At 40.8% G+C, this 13,054-nt stretch overlaps 1 protein-coding gene and 3 non-coding genes across 4 annotated transcripts; all 4 read left to right on the forward strand.

Moving 5' to 3' along the window:
* Positions 1 to 1,796: 1,796 nt before the first annotated feature.
* On the forward strand, positions 1,797 to 9,504 carry ncl (nucleolin). The gene is made up of 16 exons (XM_029430248.1): positions 1,797 to 1,953; positions 2,985 to 3,083; positions 3,164 to 3,269; positions 3,553 to 3,666; positions 3,956 to 4,162; positions 4,400 to 4,534; positions 4,776 to 4,859; positions 5,032 to 5,155; positions 5,709 to 5,845; positions 6,219 to 6,345; positions 6,602 to 6,738; positions 7,075 to 7,204; positions 7,515 to 7,654; positions 7,883 to 8,009; positions 8,271 to 8,566; positions 8,734 to 9,504. The coding sequence occupies exons 1-16, from the start codon at positions 1,936 to 1,938 to the stop codon at positions 8,799 to 8,801; spliced, it is 2,049 nt and encodes a 682-aa protein (XP_029286108.1). The 5' UTR covers positions 1,797 to 1,935; the 3' UTR covers positions 8,802 to 9,504.
* Positions 3,726 to 3,863, forward strand: LOC115007661 (small nucleolar RNA SNORA57). The gene has a single exon (XR_003832222.1). It is a non-coding gene; the product is annotated as a small nucleolar RNA SNORA57 (small nucleolar RNA).
* LOC115007642 (small nucleolar RNA SNORA57) lies at positions 5,408 to 5,545 on the forward strand. The gene has a single exon (XR_003832204.1). It is a non-coding gene; the product is annotated as a small nucleolar RNA SNORA57 (small nucleolar RNA).
* Positions 5,891 to 6,028, forward strand: LOC115007641 (small nucleolar RNA SNORA57). Its single transcript, XR_003832203.1, has one exon. It is a non-coding gene; the product is annotated as a small nucleolar RNA SNORA57 (small nucleolar RNA).
* Positions 9,505 to 13,054: the final 3,550 nt, after the last annotated feature.

Genomic DNA, 13,054 nt, shown 5'->3' on the forward strand with positions numbered 1-13,054 from the left:
CGCCAGGATCCTGTTTGTGGACTTCAGCTCTGCCTTTAACACCATCATCCCATGATCTCATGATGGTGCACTTCTACACTGCCAGCATCGAGTCCATCCTCACCTCCTCCATCACCATCTGGTAAGCTGCTGCCACTGACCGGGACAAGGTCAGACTGCAGCGTGTCATTCGCTCTGCGGAGAAGGTGATTAGCTGCAATCTGCCATCCCTCCAGGACCTGCACGCCTCCAGGACCCGGAAGCGTACAGGTAAGATTGCAGCAGACCCCTCCCACCCTGGACAAAGACTTTTTGAGTCACTTCCATCAGGCTCCCCCCCCCCCCCCCCCGTCATTTGTGATCACACATATGTACCCTACAAACTGTACCTCATACTCTGTATGTGGAAACCTTTGCATATTCCTCTGAGTATTTTTCACATTTACATTACAACACTTTTAATTTTAATTTAATTAAGATATACTGTACATATTTTTCATAACATTCTGTACATTCTTTTTTCTATATTTATATTCTTCTGTATTTGCTCTTATTTTTAATTTCTCCTACTGTTTGCACCATTACACACCAAAGAAAATTCCTTGTATGTGAAAACCTGCTTGGCAATAAACCAAATTCTGATTCTGATTCTGATATCTAACAAGCCAAATGTTTTCAGGTGGAGGTCCCTAAATCCAAATATTATAAAATGGGGGTCCGTGACCTAATATGTATCAATTTAGGGGTCGTTGACATGAAAAAGGTTGAGAAACACAGCTCTCCATGACCCGTCCTTAAGTGCTCAGAAAAGTGTAAATTTTAACATTTTGAGTCCTTGACAACAACATGGTCAAACTCCATGTGCTAAAGAGGATTGAGTGGTAAAAAAAAGCTCCAGAACTGCAACTAATGGACTGGACTACTTGAATATGTTCCTGCCTTTCTGGTTTCAGTTTCTTTTTATAAATGACAGAAGAACACAGTAGGATCTTTTGCTGGAGTAAAAGCACCAATACCACACATTAAAAGTCCTACATTTAAATTTACCCTAGCCCATTCCATACAAACATAACACTTTTTTCTGATGCATTAATGTAAAAATATATTGTATCGTTGTTGACGCCAATCTAGGACTATTTTACCTACTTTATAATGTTACGGCATTTAGGCTTACCTTAGACAATGCATCATATGTTATGATAATATGTAAAAATCTTAATCTACAAAGAAACTGTTACTTTTATGGCAAATCAATGTAGTTCAATTTCTGTTTTCTGTTCTGATGTGGTCTACTTGAGGAGTAAACAGCAGCATAAAATGGAAGAAGTAACCAAAGTAAAGCAGGCCTAGAAGGCTACCTCAAATATCTTAAGTAACCAAATTGAGTAGTTTAAATGAAGATGCACTGCTCTGGTAGAGCGTTGTTACGCATGGCCGTCAACATGTGGTTGCTCTTTAATGGCAACTGGCCCAGGCCACGTGGTTCAAATTAACAGCTGCATGGGGCATACAGGCGCTCTGTACTGACTGTGATCATAGACAACAAATGTAAGTGTATCATTTATGAAAGTGTCAACAATCTGTCTCTTATTAAATGCAGCATGTCATAGCACTGTCTTCAGCAACGGCATCTTATTTCATGAAAATATATTGAATTTGTGTATGTACCGTTAACAAATTGTTCTTCTCTGTGGAGTAATACATGTAATGGTCTATGTAGGCGAGGCGCGTGCACGGTGTAAATATTCCACCATGTGATTGGTGGACATAATCATGTGGGCGGGTCGACGTGAACGCGCAGACTAAGAGAGTAACGAGCGCGGCTTCGACGTCTCTGTCTTTCCTGCCCAATGTCCCACAGAGTAGGCTGAGCCACCACGTGTATGCGTTAGATATTTCGTTACTCGTTTCCAAACGTCCAGTTCCTTGTGTTTCGTTGAAGCACACAGCAGCACCATGGTGAAATTAGCAAAGGTAAGAACAAATTGCTTAATTTTATATTGTTTAGTAAAATGTGATTGCGTTCGTGATCGAAAGCTTTGTTGTTACGTACATGAGGCCTTTACGAAGAAGTTGCTGCGTTTGTGTGAAAAAACGGAACTAACACCGGGGATAAATGTTTGCAAATATATTGCCGTTAATGCTTTCTGTTCAACAGTTAAACCTTTTCTGAAATAGTTACGTTGTTGGAAAATCCCGGTGAAATTGAAAACATGCGTTACTAAACGTTTTTCCGCTTTCCAGATCGGCCATGTTTGTTGGGTTTTTCTGGCCTGCTAACGGCTACCATTAGCAATCACTCAAGATGGCATTCATGCGCGTTCTCGATTTTAATCATGGAAGTTTAGCGATGCATACAGGGCTAGGCTAATCTCGGTTCCTTGGGGCTTGTCAACTAATGCAACATTTCTAGATACATATTAGAAGGCCTGAGATGTATATAATATGCTAGCTAACGTGTGGGCTTTAGCCTTAGCGTGGTGATTTAAGTCTAAATGCAGAGCCGTCGTTTGTCTTCGTAGTTGTAACGTTACGTTTCACCGTGTTTTTGTTTTTTTAATCAGACTCTTACAATTGGTGAACGTTTCTTGGCCTTCCTGCACATTTTGAAAAATATATAAGCATCCGTTCACATGCTTGTCTGAAAACCACAGTTAGCCAGCATGCTAACTGCCCGACCTCCTGAGCTCCACGTGGGTTGCGCGTCTGCTCGGAGTGACACGAGGTGAAAACCGAGAAACCAGATTACCGCTCAAAGACCCGCCTATTACTAAACATGGCGCATGGTTAACCCGCTCAACTATTTGATACAGTGATTAAACCATCCGTTTTTTGTTTTTTCAAGCTACACCATGGTGTAGACACAATGTTGTAAGCATGCTGAAGCGGGATGCATGGAGTAGCATACCATAGCCCTGCATTATTATATTTACCTTTACATGTGCTTGACCTACTGCAAGCCAATTTTGACAACCCTTTTTCCGCATTTTTATCACTTCTTGCAGGCAGCAAACAAGCAAGCAACTCAGAAGAAAAAAGCCCCCCCACCCCCCAAAGAAGTGGAGGAGGAATCTAGTGAGGAGGAGAGCAGTGATGCGGAAGAGGTACAGTGGTTTTTAGTTTTAAAGTCTTAAAATTACAATATTACTGGGTGTAAATTATTAACATGTTTTTTTTTTTTCAGACTCCTGCACCTAAAGCTGTGAAGAAGGCCACACCAGCAAAAGCGGCTCCAGCAGTTAAAAATGGAGCTTCTGCCAAAAAAGCAGAAAGTGAGGATGATGATTCAGGTAAGCAAAAAAACTTTCTTCCTCCTGAAGCAGTTTGTATTTGAATCTGTATTCAAAAGCATGAAGCTCATAGACAGCAAAATAATGCAAATTAACCTTTTGGGTTGTCCATTCAAATTTATGGGACATAGTTTTCACATGATTATTCATTAGTCAAACATGATGGACAAAACATTGTAATTCAAGACCAAAAATCCCTTTAGAAGTATAAAGATAGGTATTGTGTATTTGTTGACACGCCACAAATGTGTATTTATTTTGTTTCTTGTCAATTGACCTACAGAGGAGGAATCTGAAGAAGAGGCCCCACCACCAAAAAAGACACCTTCAAAGGCTAAACCCACACCAGCCAAGGCAACTCCTGCAAAGGCTGAAGAGTCAGATGATGATGACGATGGTATGAATATTGTATTATATGTATTAGTTATAGTAATAGTAAGCCGTTATGTGTCACACCCTCCATTTCTTGGCATGCATGTGGTCGTTCAGTACTCATGTATGAAATGTACGGAGGAAGAAAAAAGGCAGTGCTATGTCTTCGGTACCGGTGTGTGTTATCGTCTGCCGGTTCTATCCTCAATCGCTGTTACATACTTGCCTGGCTTTTAGTGAACTCACATTTTCTCTAAGATTCCAAATACATGTAACATTGCTAAAATTCACAATTATGTTTGTATTGTGACTAGACGAGTCCGAAGAAGAGGCCCCACCACCCAAGAAAGCCGGTAAAGCTGCCAAGCCCCCAGTGAAGGCTAAACCTGCAAAGGAGTCATCTGAAGAAGATGAATCAGAAGAAGAGGCCCCAGCCCCCAAGAAGGCTACTCCAGCTAAACCAGCTGCCAAAAAAGCGGCAAAGGCTGCAGAGGAGTCTGACGACGAAGATGAAGAGGATGGTAAGACCAAACCTCAAGTAATTTTTAGGGCATCGTTATATAGGAGATACTAAAAGCGTTGCTGACTTGTGAGCTGCAGTCATAGGAGACTATATGATGATCAACAAGGGACTTAATACTGATTTCGTATGATGTCACCTTTTTTAATGGATCTGATGCAGGTCAATGGCATGTGGTCTATGGTTTGAATTTATTCACAATGAGTGATCTAACTTATCAATGATTGTTGTTCTCCAGACTCCGAAGAAGAGATGGACACCACTCCTGCTCCAGCGAAGGCAAAAAAAGCAGGCATGGTTAAGGCAAAGGAAGATTCTGAGGAGGATGAAGACGATGATGATGATGATGAGGAAGATGATGATGAGGAAGATGGTAAGTTGTTAACGAGTTGCATGTTTCGCAGTTTGAAAAGACTCGTCAGTCTCCAGTGTTTGTTTGAAGGCACATTTTGTTTACATTGTAAATTTGTGAAAAGTAGGGAAACCGAAACATGTTTATTATATTTGTTTAGCTCTAACGTTAAGTTTAAATGCATCAGGCATGTTCCAGACTTTCTTATATCTGGACTTCATTGATGTCTGTTTTAAGATTTGCAAAACTCTTATCTCTACAGACTCCCCAGCGACCCCCGCTAAGAGGAAGGCCGATAGCAAGAAGGACACACCTGCTGCCAAGAAAGCAAAGGCAGAAGGCGAAGGTAGGCATAACGCACTGACCCATCATCAACTTTCAACATTTTATTATGATGATCAACAAGGGACTTAATACTGATGTGTGATGTCACTTTTATTGTTCTGAATCTGTCTGGCATGTGTAACAGTTTTTTACACTAAAAATGAAACTCAATAGAAATGTACTTTACTTTTTAGGTTTCTGTCTTTTTGTTGGAAACTTGAACACCAACAAAGACTTTGACGAAATCAAAGAAGCCATGAGGAAATTCTTTACCAAGAACAGTCTTGATGTCGCTGATGTTCGATTGGGTGGATCAAAGTAAGCATTACATTAAAACAAGAAATAGAAACGTGTTCCTATTTTCTATAAATTCAGTCAGTACGTGTTTGTTATAATCAGGCATCACATCTAATTGCTAGTTTAATTACGTCAGTATCTGCTAGTGTTACCACTGCTCATCTAACAAGGTTGGTCATTAAAGATAAACAAACTTACTACTTACACATTTTCAAATTGTCATAGGAAATTAAATATGATGTAGACAGACTTTTTTATTTATTATTGTCACACCCTCCATTTCTTGGCATGCATGTGGTCGTTCAGTACTCACGTATGAAATGTACGGAGGAAGAAAAAAGGCAGTGCTATGTCTTCGGTACCGGTGTGTGTTATCGTCTGCCGGTTCTATCCTCAATCGCTGTTACATACTTGACTTTTATAGTTTTTGGTGAACTGAATTCACGATTATCATTATCCCCCAAAATAGTGAAATCCAAAACATTGTTTTTGAAACCGGGCTTGAAGGAAGTTTTTTTATTTTCTGTTTTGAAGCAGTGATGTCTAATTATTCTTTCATGACTTGTCTCAACAGGAAATTCGGTTATGTGGATTTTGCATCGGAGGAGGACATGCAGAAGGCACTAGAGCTCAACGGCAAGAAGTTCATGGGTCAGGAGCTGAAGTTGGACAGGGCCCGAACCAAAGAAAGCTCACAGGATGGCAAGAAAGGTAAAAAAAAAATTGCCTAATTAAAATGCCACCATTTCCACAAACCCTCCATTTCTTGGCATTCATGTGGTCGTTCAGTACTCATGTATGCAATGTACGGAGGAAGAATAAAGGCAGTGCTATGTCTTCGGTACCGGTGTGTGTTATCGTCTGCCGGTTCTATCCTCAATCGCTGTTACATACTTGACTTTGATGGCTTTAACTCTAAGGAGGGTTTGCCTCAACAGATTGTCTCAAATGAATTACCTAGCACTTATCTTTACTGGAATGTCTGATTATCACATGTGTTTAGTCCATTTTTGGCAAGCAAAAAAAATTCTCAGAAATTTAAAGGGGAATAAAGCTGATTCCAACATTGAAATTTGTCCCACAGAGAGGGATGCACGGACACTGTTTGTGAAAAACCTCCCCTTCTCTGCGACAACTGATGACCTGAAGGAAGTCTTTGAAGATGCAGTTGACGTCAGGTTACCTCCGGGCCAGAACGGTTCAAACAGGGGGTAAGAACAATCAAGCACCTAAAAGTAGATTAGGTTTTTTTTCTTAGACCAGATTATGCAGATATGGTAATTTACAAGGAACACTAGATGGCGCCATGCAAGTCCTACAAGCTAACCTGAGGAAACTGATTTAGCCTATGGTTATAGTTGAAGGAAATGCATTTAAATGGCCATTTATTTTTGTTGATCGACTAATTGTTCAAGCTCTCGATACAAGCGTCTAATTCATATGCTAATCACTTTTCTCATTTGACAGCATTGCCTACATCGAGTTCAAATCTGAGGCTGAAGCAGAGAAGATGTTGGAGGAGGCTCAGGGAGCTGACGTACAGGGGAGATCCATCATGGTTGACTACGTAGGAGATAAGAGCCAGAAAGGGGCCAATGTGGCAGGTAAACTTGGAAACTTTGTAAAGCTATGAAGCTTGCATTGCATTATATTCTTCTGCATTTGCTCTTATTTTTAACTTTGCTTGGCAATAAATTTGATTCTGATTGGTACTTTAGCTGTATGAGACCTGAGTAGTTCAGGGGTAGTTTTGCAATGTATTCGTTACCTAATGATTATAGTAGGGAGGCAGTGAAAGCCTGATGTGTAATGTTTAAGGGTGGGGTTTGTGTGCATGCATACATAATTTGCATATTTATGTTAGTCTGTTGCAAATATTAGTTCCAGGAGATCAAAGAAAATGTTTCATCCATCTCACCGCTTTGCTTCTGGCCCTGTAGCGTCCGGAGCAGCCAGTAAAACACTTGTTGTGAATAATCTCTCCTTCACTGCCACGGAGGAAGCCCTGCAAGCCACATTTGAGAAGGCTGTCTCTATTAGAATTCCACAGAGAGACGGCAGACCAAAAGGGTAAATATCTGTAATGCTACTGTTCATTCTATGGATTGTCATTTTTCATCCTTAAAAATCTGGCGCTTAAATCTAATGAATCAACTTCTCATGAGCTCCTCGAATCTTACCCGTGATTCTGCATGGATTCGCACGAGAAGCAGAAACAATGAACAGTTTGACCAGGCTCGCCCTACTAATCAGGGTGTTGTCAGTGTCTGTTGTCCAACAAGTAGAAATGTCTAATGGGAATCATTTGACAATATGATCAGTAAGTTTTTTGTGAATAAATGTGTTTACCCTTTCCCTAATGTTATGCATATTTCCTCAGTTTTGCTTTTGTAGAGTTTGAAAGCACAGAGGATGCTAAGGACGCTCTTGAAAACCTCAACAACACAGATATTGAGGGCCGCTCGATCCGACTGGAGTACAGCCAGAACAGTGGCAGAGACGGGGGCAGAGGAAACTCGGGTAGGTCTACAAACTTTACAGTTTGGTTAAGCTGAAATTGACAAACTAGCAAGGAAACCAGATGGCATGCCCAGATGAACTTGACTTTGCGAAATTGACGATAAAAGATAGTTGAGTCCTGAGTCTTTAGCTTGATGAAGCATTTGTATTTTTACAACAGATCATTGTGGTGGAGCCAATCTAAATTATCCCTTAGTGTATTTTTAATGATGACTTCTCCCCCACCAGGTCCAACTAAAACCCTCTTCGTCAAGGGTCTCTCTGAGGACACAACAGATCAGACCCTCAGGGATGCGTTCGAGGGTGCCGCAGCAGCCAGGATAGTCACAGACAGAGAAACGGGGTCGTCAAAGTGGTAAGTTTTTGGAGATTTACATATTCCTCTGGCTGTTAACCATTATTGAGCATTGCTATGTCCAGCAGTGACCAGTGTATGGATTTGCATGTGAAGTAGAATAAACTCTCAGTTCAACACAGAATTGAAGTATGTTAATGTCTGGGACAAATAAATCAGCCTGTTGCAGTCTCACATACAGCTCCACGGGGTAATGTCTAGATAATTTCATGTTACCTAAGCTGGGTATAACTAAGCCCTTTCCTTCTTCCTTCCCCTCAGCTTTGGCTTTGTGGACTTTCACAATGAGGATGACTGCAAGGCAGCCAAAGAAGCCATGGAGGAAGGAGAGATTGATGGCAGCAAAGTGACCCTGGACTACGCAAAGCCCAAGGGTGAAGGCGGCTTCCGTGGAGGGCGAGGTGGTGGTGGATTTGGCGGCCGTGGTGGCAGAGGAGGTCGTGGCGGCTTCGGCGGCGGCAGCTTTGGTGGAGGCGGCTTCGGCGGCCGTGGTGGTGGCAGAGGAAGGGGAGGCCCACGTGGAGGTGGACGCGGGCGTGGTGGTGGCGGCTTTGGAGGTAAAATATGAATTTAAGATGCCATGTAATGTCTGGTCAGCTGCTAATGTGTAGTTATTAAAATAAGGGAAAAAACAATGTACGGCAATCAGAGGTTTTAGTTTCATAATTAAGTTGAACTTGAAAATGCTCACTAGTAAACTAAGTTTCCTTTGTTCTCATTTCAGGTGGAAGAGGAGCTGGTGGTGGTGGATTTGGCAAACCCCAGGGAAAGAAAACCAAGTTTGATGACTAAATGAATAGTCTATTTTACTTTTGAACGGACTCTGGTTTCATCACTTTTCAGAGCTTTTGGACATTCCAGAAAGCGTCATTGATATATATTTAACTGTTAATGGGCATTTTAGCCCTTTATTTAGACCCCTCAAACCTTCTCCACCCTTCTGTGCCAGAATGGTACTTTTTGACCTTCTCAGCTCAAGTGCTTTGTGTGAGTACTGAATGTCCCGAATGCAAACCTGCACCTCACCCTCATTGCTTACTTGCTTTTCTGAAGGAGTAAAATGGAACGGGTCTGGCAAACAAGTTTGCTGTGAAAATATGCTTGTCTTTGTCAGATACATTGTGTAAATTTAAACAGTTTGTATGATTTTCATTTTACCTTTTGTAAAAAAAACAATACACTTGTATCCATATGTTTTTTTGCTTTTATTTTGTCCTTTAGTTTGCTTTAGGTGCCAAGTTTTACTGTAATGTGCAAAGCATATTTTGATAGAAGATTTGAGTCAGTCATGAGTTGGGTGTTAAGAAAATGGCAAGTTGTTCTGTCATGTTTGTTTGGTGGGGCACAGTCAATGTCTGAGTCAGAGGATACAACACCTCTTCTATGTAACATAAAATATTTGTAGTGCATTGACTAATTTTTTTTTTCTTCCCCATCTGAGAATCTCAAGATTTTCACGTGATTAAATAAAACCTTGTAGGTGGTGATTTTTAAATGTCTCCTCATTGCAATCTGAAACATAAGTGTCATTAGCTAGACACATCTAATGCAATGCAACATTCATTTTTGTGAACCTTTTCAGGTTGATTCAACATTTGTAATTATTGACTAAGGGTGCTGTGTTAAGTCCATCCCAGTTCACATAAATGGGAATGGAAGATGGTCATATTTGTACATTTAAAATACTTAAGTCTACAAGCAACTATGACAACAGACAACTAACTGCCAGCCTTTGTGTCATTAAAATGTATCCCTGTTAAATCAGCCAATACCCTTTGGCTGACAAGTCCATTTTTTTCCACAAGGGGGCAGTGTCTGCAACGATAGGTGAGACAATGGTCGAAGTTCTCTAAATGGGGAAGCTGCATATGAGTACTTGTATGCAAATGAGACTAAATTAGTCAGTCAGTCATCGGTGAACTTTGATTATTCTAATCCTACAGCTAGCAGGTGACACTGGGTGAAGATAGTGATCTCAATCTAATCTGCCCTCATAGTTGTTGCACTCTAAAATCAAATCAAGCAGGCTTTCAGACTGCATGAGCACTTCATTCCCTTAATGTAAATTCTGGTGGTTGGTACCTTTTTTTTGTAGACTCAAAAGTAAAGAGGCTGTTACTGTAGACAATGTGGAAAGTCTTATTCAATGGCAATTGATAGGCTTTAGAAACTATGGTTTGCATGTAATTGCTTCTGTGTGTGAGTTGGTTGAGAGCTTTAAACACTCAGCACCGTGAATGACAGAAACTGCTTTATTGGTCAAGTATGGCATACAAAGTGTTACTGTGGTTTCTACTAGCTCAGTGTTCTTATACGGTGCCAAGAATAAATACACAGGGATGCATATACACGAACAGCTAAAACAAGGACAGCAGAGTTTCAACTTGGTAAGAAAGATGCATAATTTATATACATGTCAAGCTGTTATTGTAAAATCTTATATATCTGATTTCCCACTGACAACAAGACTTGGTGTGACTTTAACAGTGACCCTGAGCTGCTGGACAGGTCTTTGTCAGGGACACTACCAGACGGGACAGCAGTATGCTGTCATCCCTTGTCTCTGGTAGCTGAACAGGGATCTTTGTTCCTGAAGGTGCCTGGGTGAGAGGCACTGATGATGGCACCACTGAATACCTCCATTTAGAGATTAGTTGCCTTGAACAGTGACAGAGTCATGTTAGCTTTTCTCGTGGCGTTATGTCAGCCATCTAGAATGACCTGTGTGCTTTCCTTTTTGTCTCCGAGTTAACCTTTGAGTGTTGTTTTTCTGTTCTCCATTTTACATTGTTATATCATTTTGTATCTCCTGCTTTCCTGATTGTGTTCTTTTTTGTATTTTCCCTATTTAACACAGTCAGGCATTTAAGAGTAGACAGTAGAGCGTTTACAAAGGGATCTTCTATATCTGACTACAAGTTCTAACATTTCTGTAACTCAGAATCGAAAAAGTATTTTTCCCCCCCGGTATGATCGAGGAATTTATGGGAGAGAATATGATTGAGAGAGGCGATGGAGCTGCTATTTTACCTATTTTTGACAAATATATTTCCAACCATCAGCATGAAATTCTTAAAGATTTGACGCTGAGACAATAGGGCATTGTAAGGAGGAGAGAGGACAGAGACTGATACTCGCATTTGTTTAGTGGCTGATCTAAATAGGACCCTCTTTAAACGGGAGTAACCTATACAGCTCCAAGTCCTCTTCACAATGGATCTTTGTCAAGTACATGGTGTCCTATAGCACAGATGTACTATGAAGTCGCATTGCCTTGGCCTCTTTTTCTAGTATGATTTGTGGAGTCGGGGACTACAGCGTCCTCATCTGCTGAGTGGGCATACAAACACTTATTTATCTTCCTTACATTCCCCAGATGTATGTCACAGAGAAGAATACACTATGTTCTTTGTTTTGTTCATGCCAGAGAACAATGCATACTCTCTTCCCTACACTTTGATCATTTCCAGCATCATAAAACAGATGGGGACCAAATGTTCATGTTTTAACTCAAATCAGATAGACCTTTGTACAGACTTATTTTATGCCATTATTTAAATCCCAAACAAACATTACAAGTCTGGAAGTTCTTTGAAAAACATATAGTGGGATAACATGGAGACTGATGTCTACATCGATGTTTATAAAGTTATACTATTTATATAATGTCATGCCAGTGTGAAGATTTTCAGTTTTCACCAATGGCTGAATGAATAGTTTCAGTTTGTCACATGTACACATACATTTACTCAGTGGCGGGCCGTGCATTTCACACCTAGGCCTTCAGTGATGTCCTACACAGTCCTACCTGAATCATTCCACCTCTTAATACCATCATTATGACGCCATGGCTCTAGAAACTATACAGACAGAAACGCAGTATAACCGGGCGTTGCATCACCTTAACATAGTCAAGTACAACAGAGTTATATTAATATTTCCGAAACCTTTAGTTGTAAATAGCAGGCATTCCCAGCAGTACAATGTGCAGTGCCTCTCGGAGGCTGTGAGCCGGGGGTACCGCTCGTACTTAGTGATTTGAAAGTGGCGGACAAACCCTTTTCCCGGCTGTGATAGATTCGCTAGCGTCGGGGTTGGATGTTCTCTTCTCACGATGTCTATCTTGTCTTGAAAATGGCGTTGTAATTATATCTGCGACCAAATCGATCTCTTCTCCTCCTTCAGCCATTATGGGTTAAAAAAAACCAGCTTGTAGAAATCTACACAAATTAGCCCGTTCAAGTTCAGTTTGCTAGCTCTCCGCATAGCTCTGCCTCTCAATAGTGCGTATCCAATCAAAAGACGTGCACGTGCTGACGTTATCGTACGCCCCAGTAGCTGGCCCCGGTGTCGCCAACTTGAAATCTGATTGGTTAACGCCACAGTTTTGTTTCCGTTCACTTTAAGCTACAGGCGCCGCACTGTTGATTCTGAAGGCCTAAGGGCAGATTTCGTGGACCCTGGCAACACATTATGGCTGAAATATGATTGGATAAAAGCTCTAACATAAAGGCCAGCCCTCCAAATCTCGATCTGAGGCTGGAAGCAGCGCAAAAAAGAGGAATGCTATGAAATGAAGAGAATAGACTATGGGGAATAATTTAATACATATTTGTGGAAAAGATATATCAAAATTAAATTTAGATTCTGATGATGTTTAAGCCAGCAGAGAAGGCCTTGCTGGCCCTGACGGCCCACATGTCTCATAGATGCTGACTTTGAACCACTGTTTCATATAATATGTTTTGTATATATTGTGTACTGCTGTGTGCATTCTTAAAGGGTCAGTTTATTTAAGCCAAATCATAAATTTAGCTAAATGTACCTTAGGATAGACCCAGGCAAGCTGTTTCTTGTCCTATTGCTAAGCTAAGCTAACCGGTTGCTAGCTTTAGCTTTAAATTTAGCATCGAGAGTGGTGTCAATCTTCTCATCTAACTCTTGGCAAGAACGTGAATCATTTCTCATACACTGTCATCTACTATAGATAATATTGAATGTAAAGTCCCATTTGGTGATCTGAAACACCATGTTCGAAGTGATCC

Source organism: Cottoperca gobio, chromosome 4 (genome assembly GCF_900634415.1).
Source record: "Cottoperca gobio chromosome 4, fCotGob3.1, whole genome shotgun sequence".
NCBI classification, from domain to species: Eukaryota; Metazoa; Chordata; class Actinopteri; order Perciformes; family Bovichtidae; genus Cottoperca; species Cottoperca gobio.

Coding starts and splice junctions, on each gene's coding strand:
- ncl (XM_029430248.1), top strand. Junction 5,156..5,708: donor GTTCGATTGGGTGGATCAAA/GTAAGCATTACA, acceptor TTGTCTCAACAG/GAAATTCGGTTATGTGGATT. Junction 7,655..7,882: donor CGGGGGCAGAGGAAACTCGG/GTAGGTCTACAA, acceptor CTCCCCCACCAG/GTCCAACTAAAACCCTCTTC.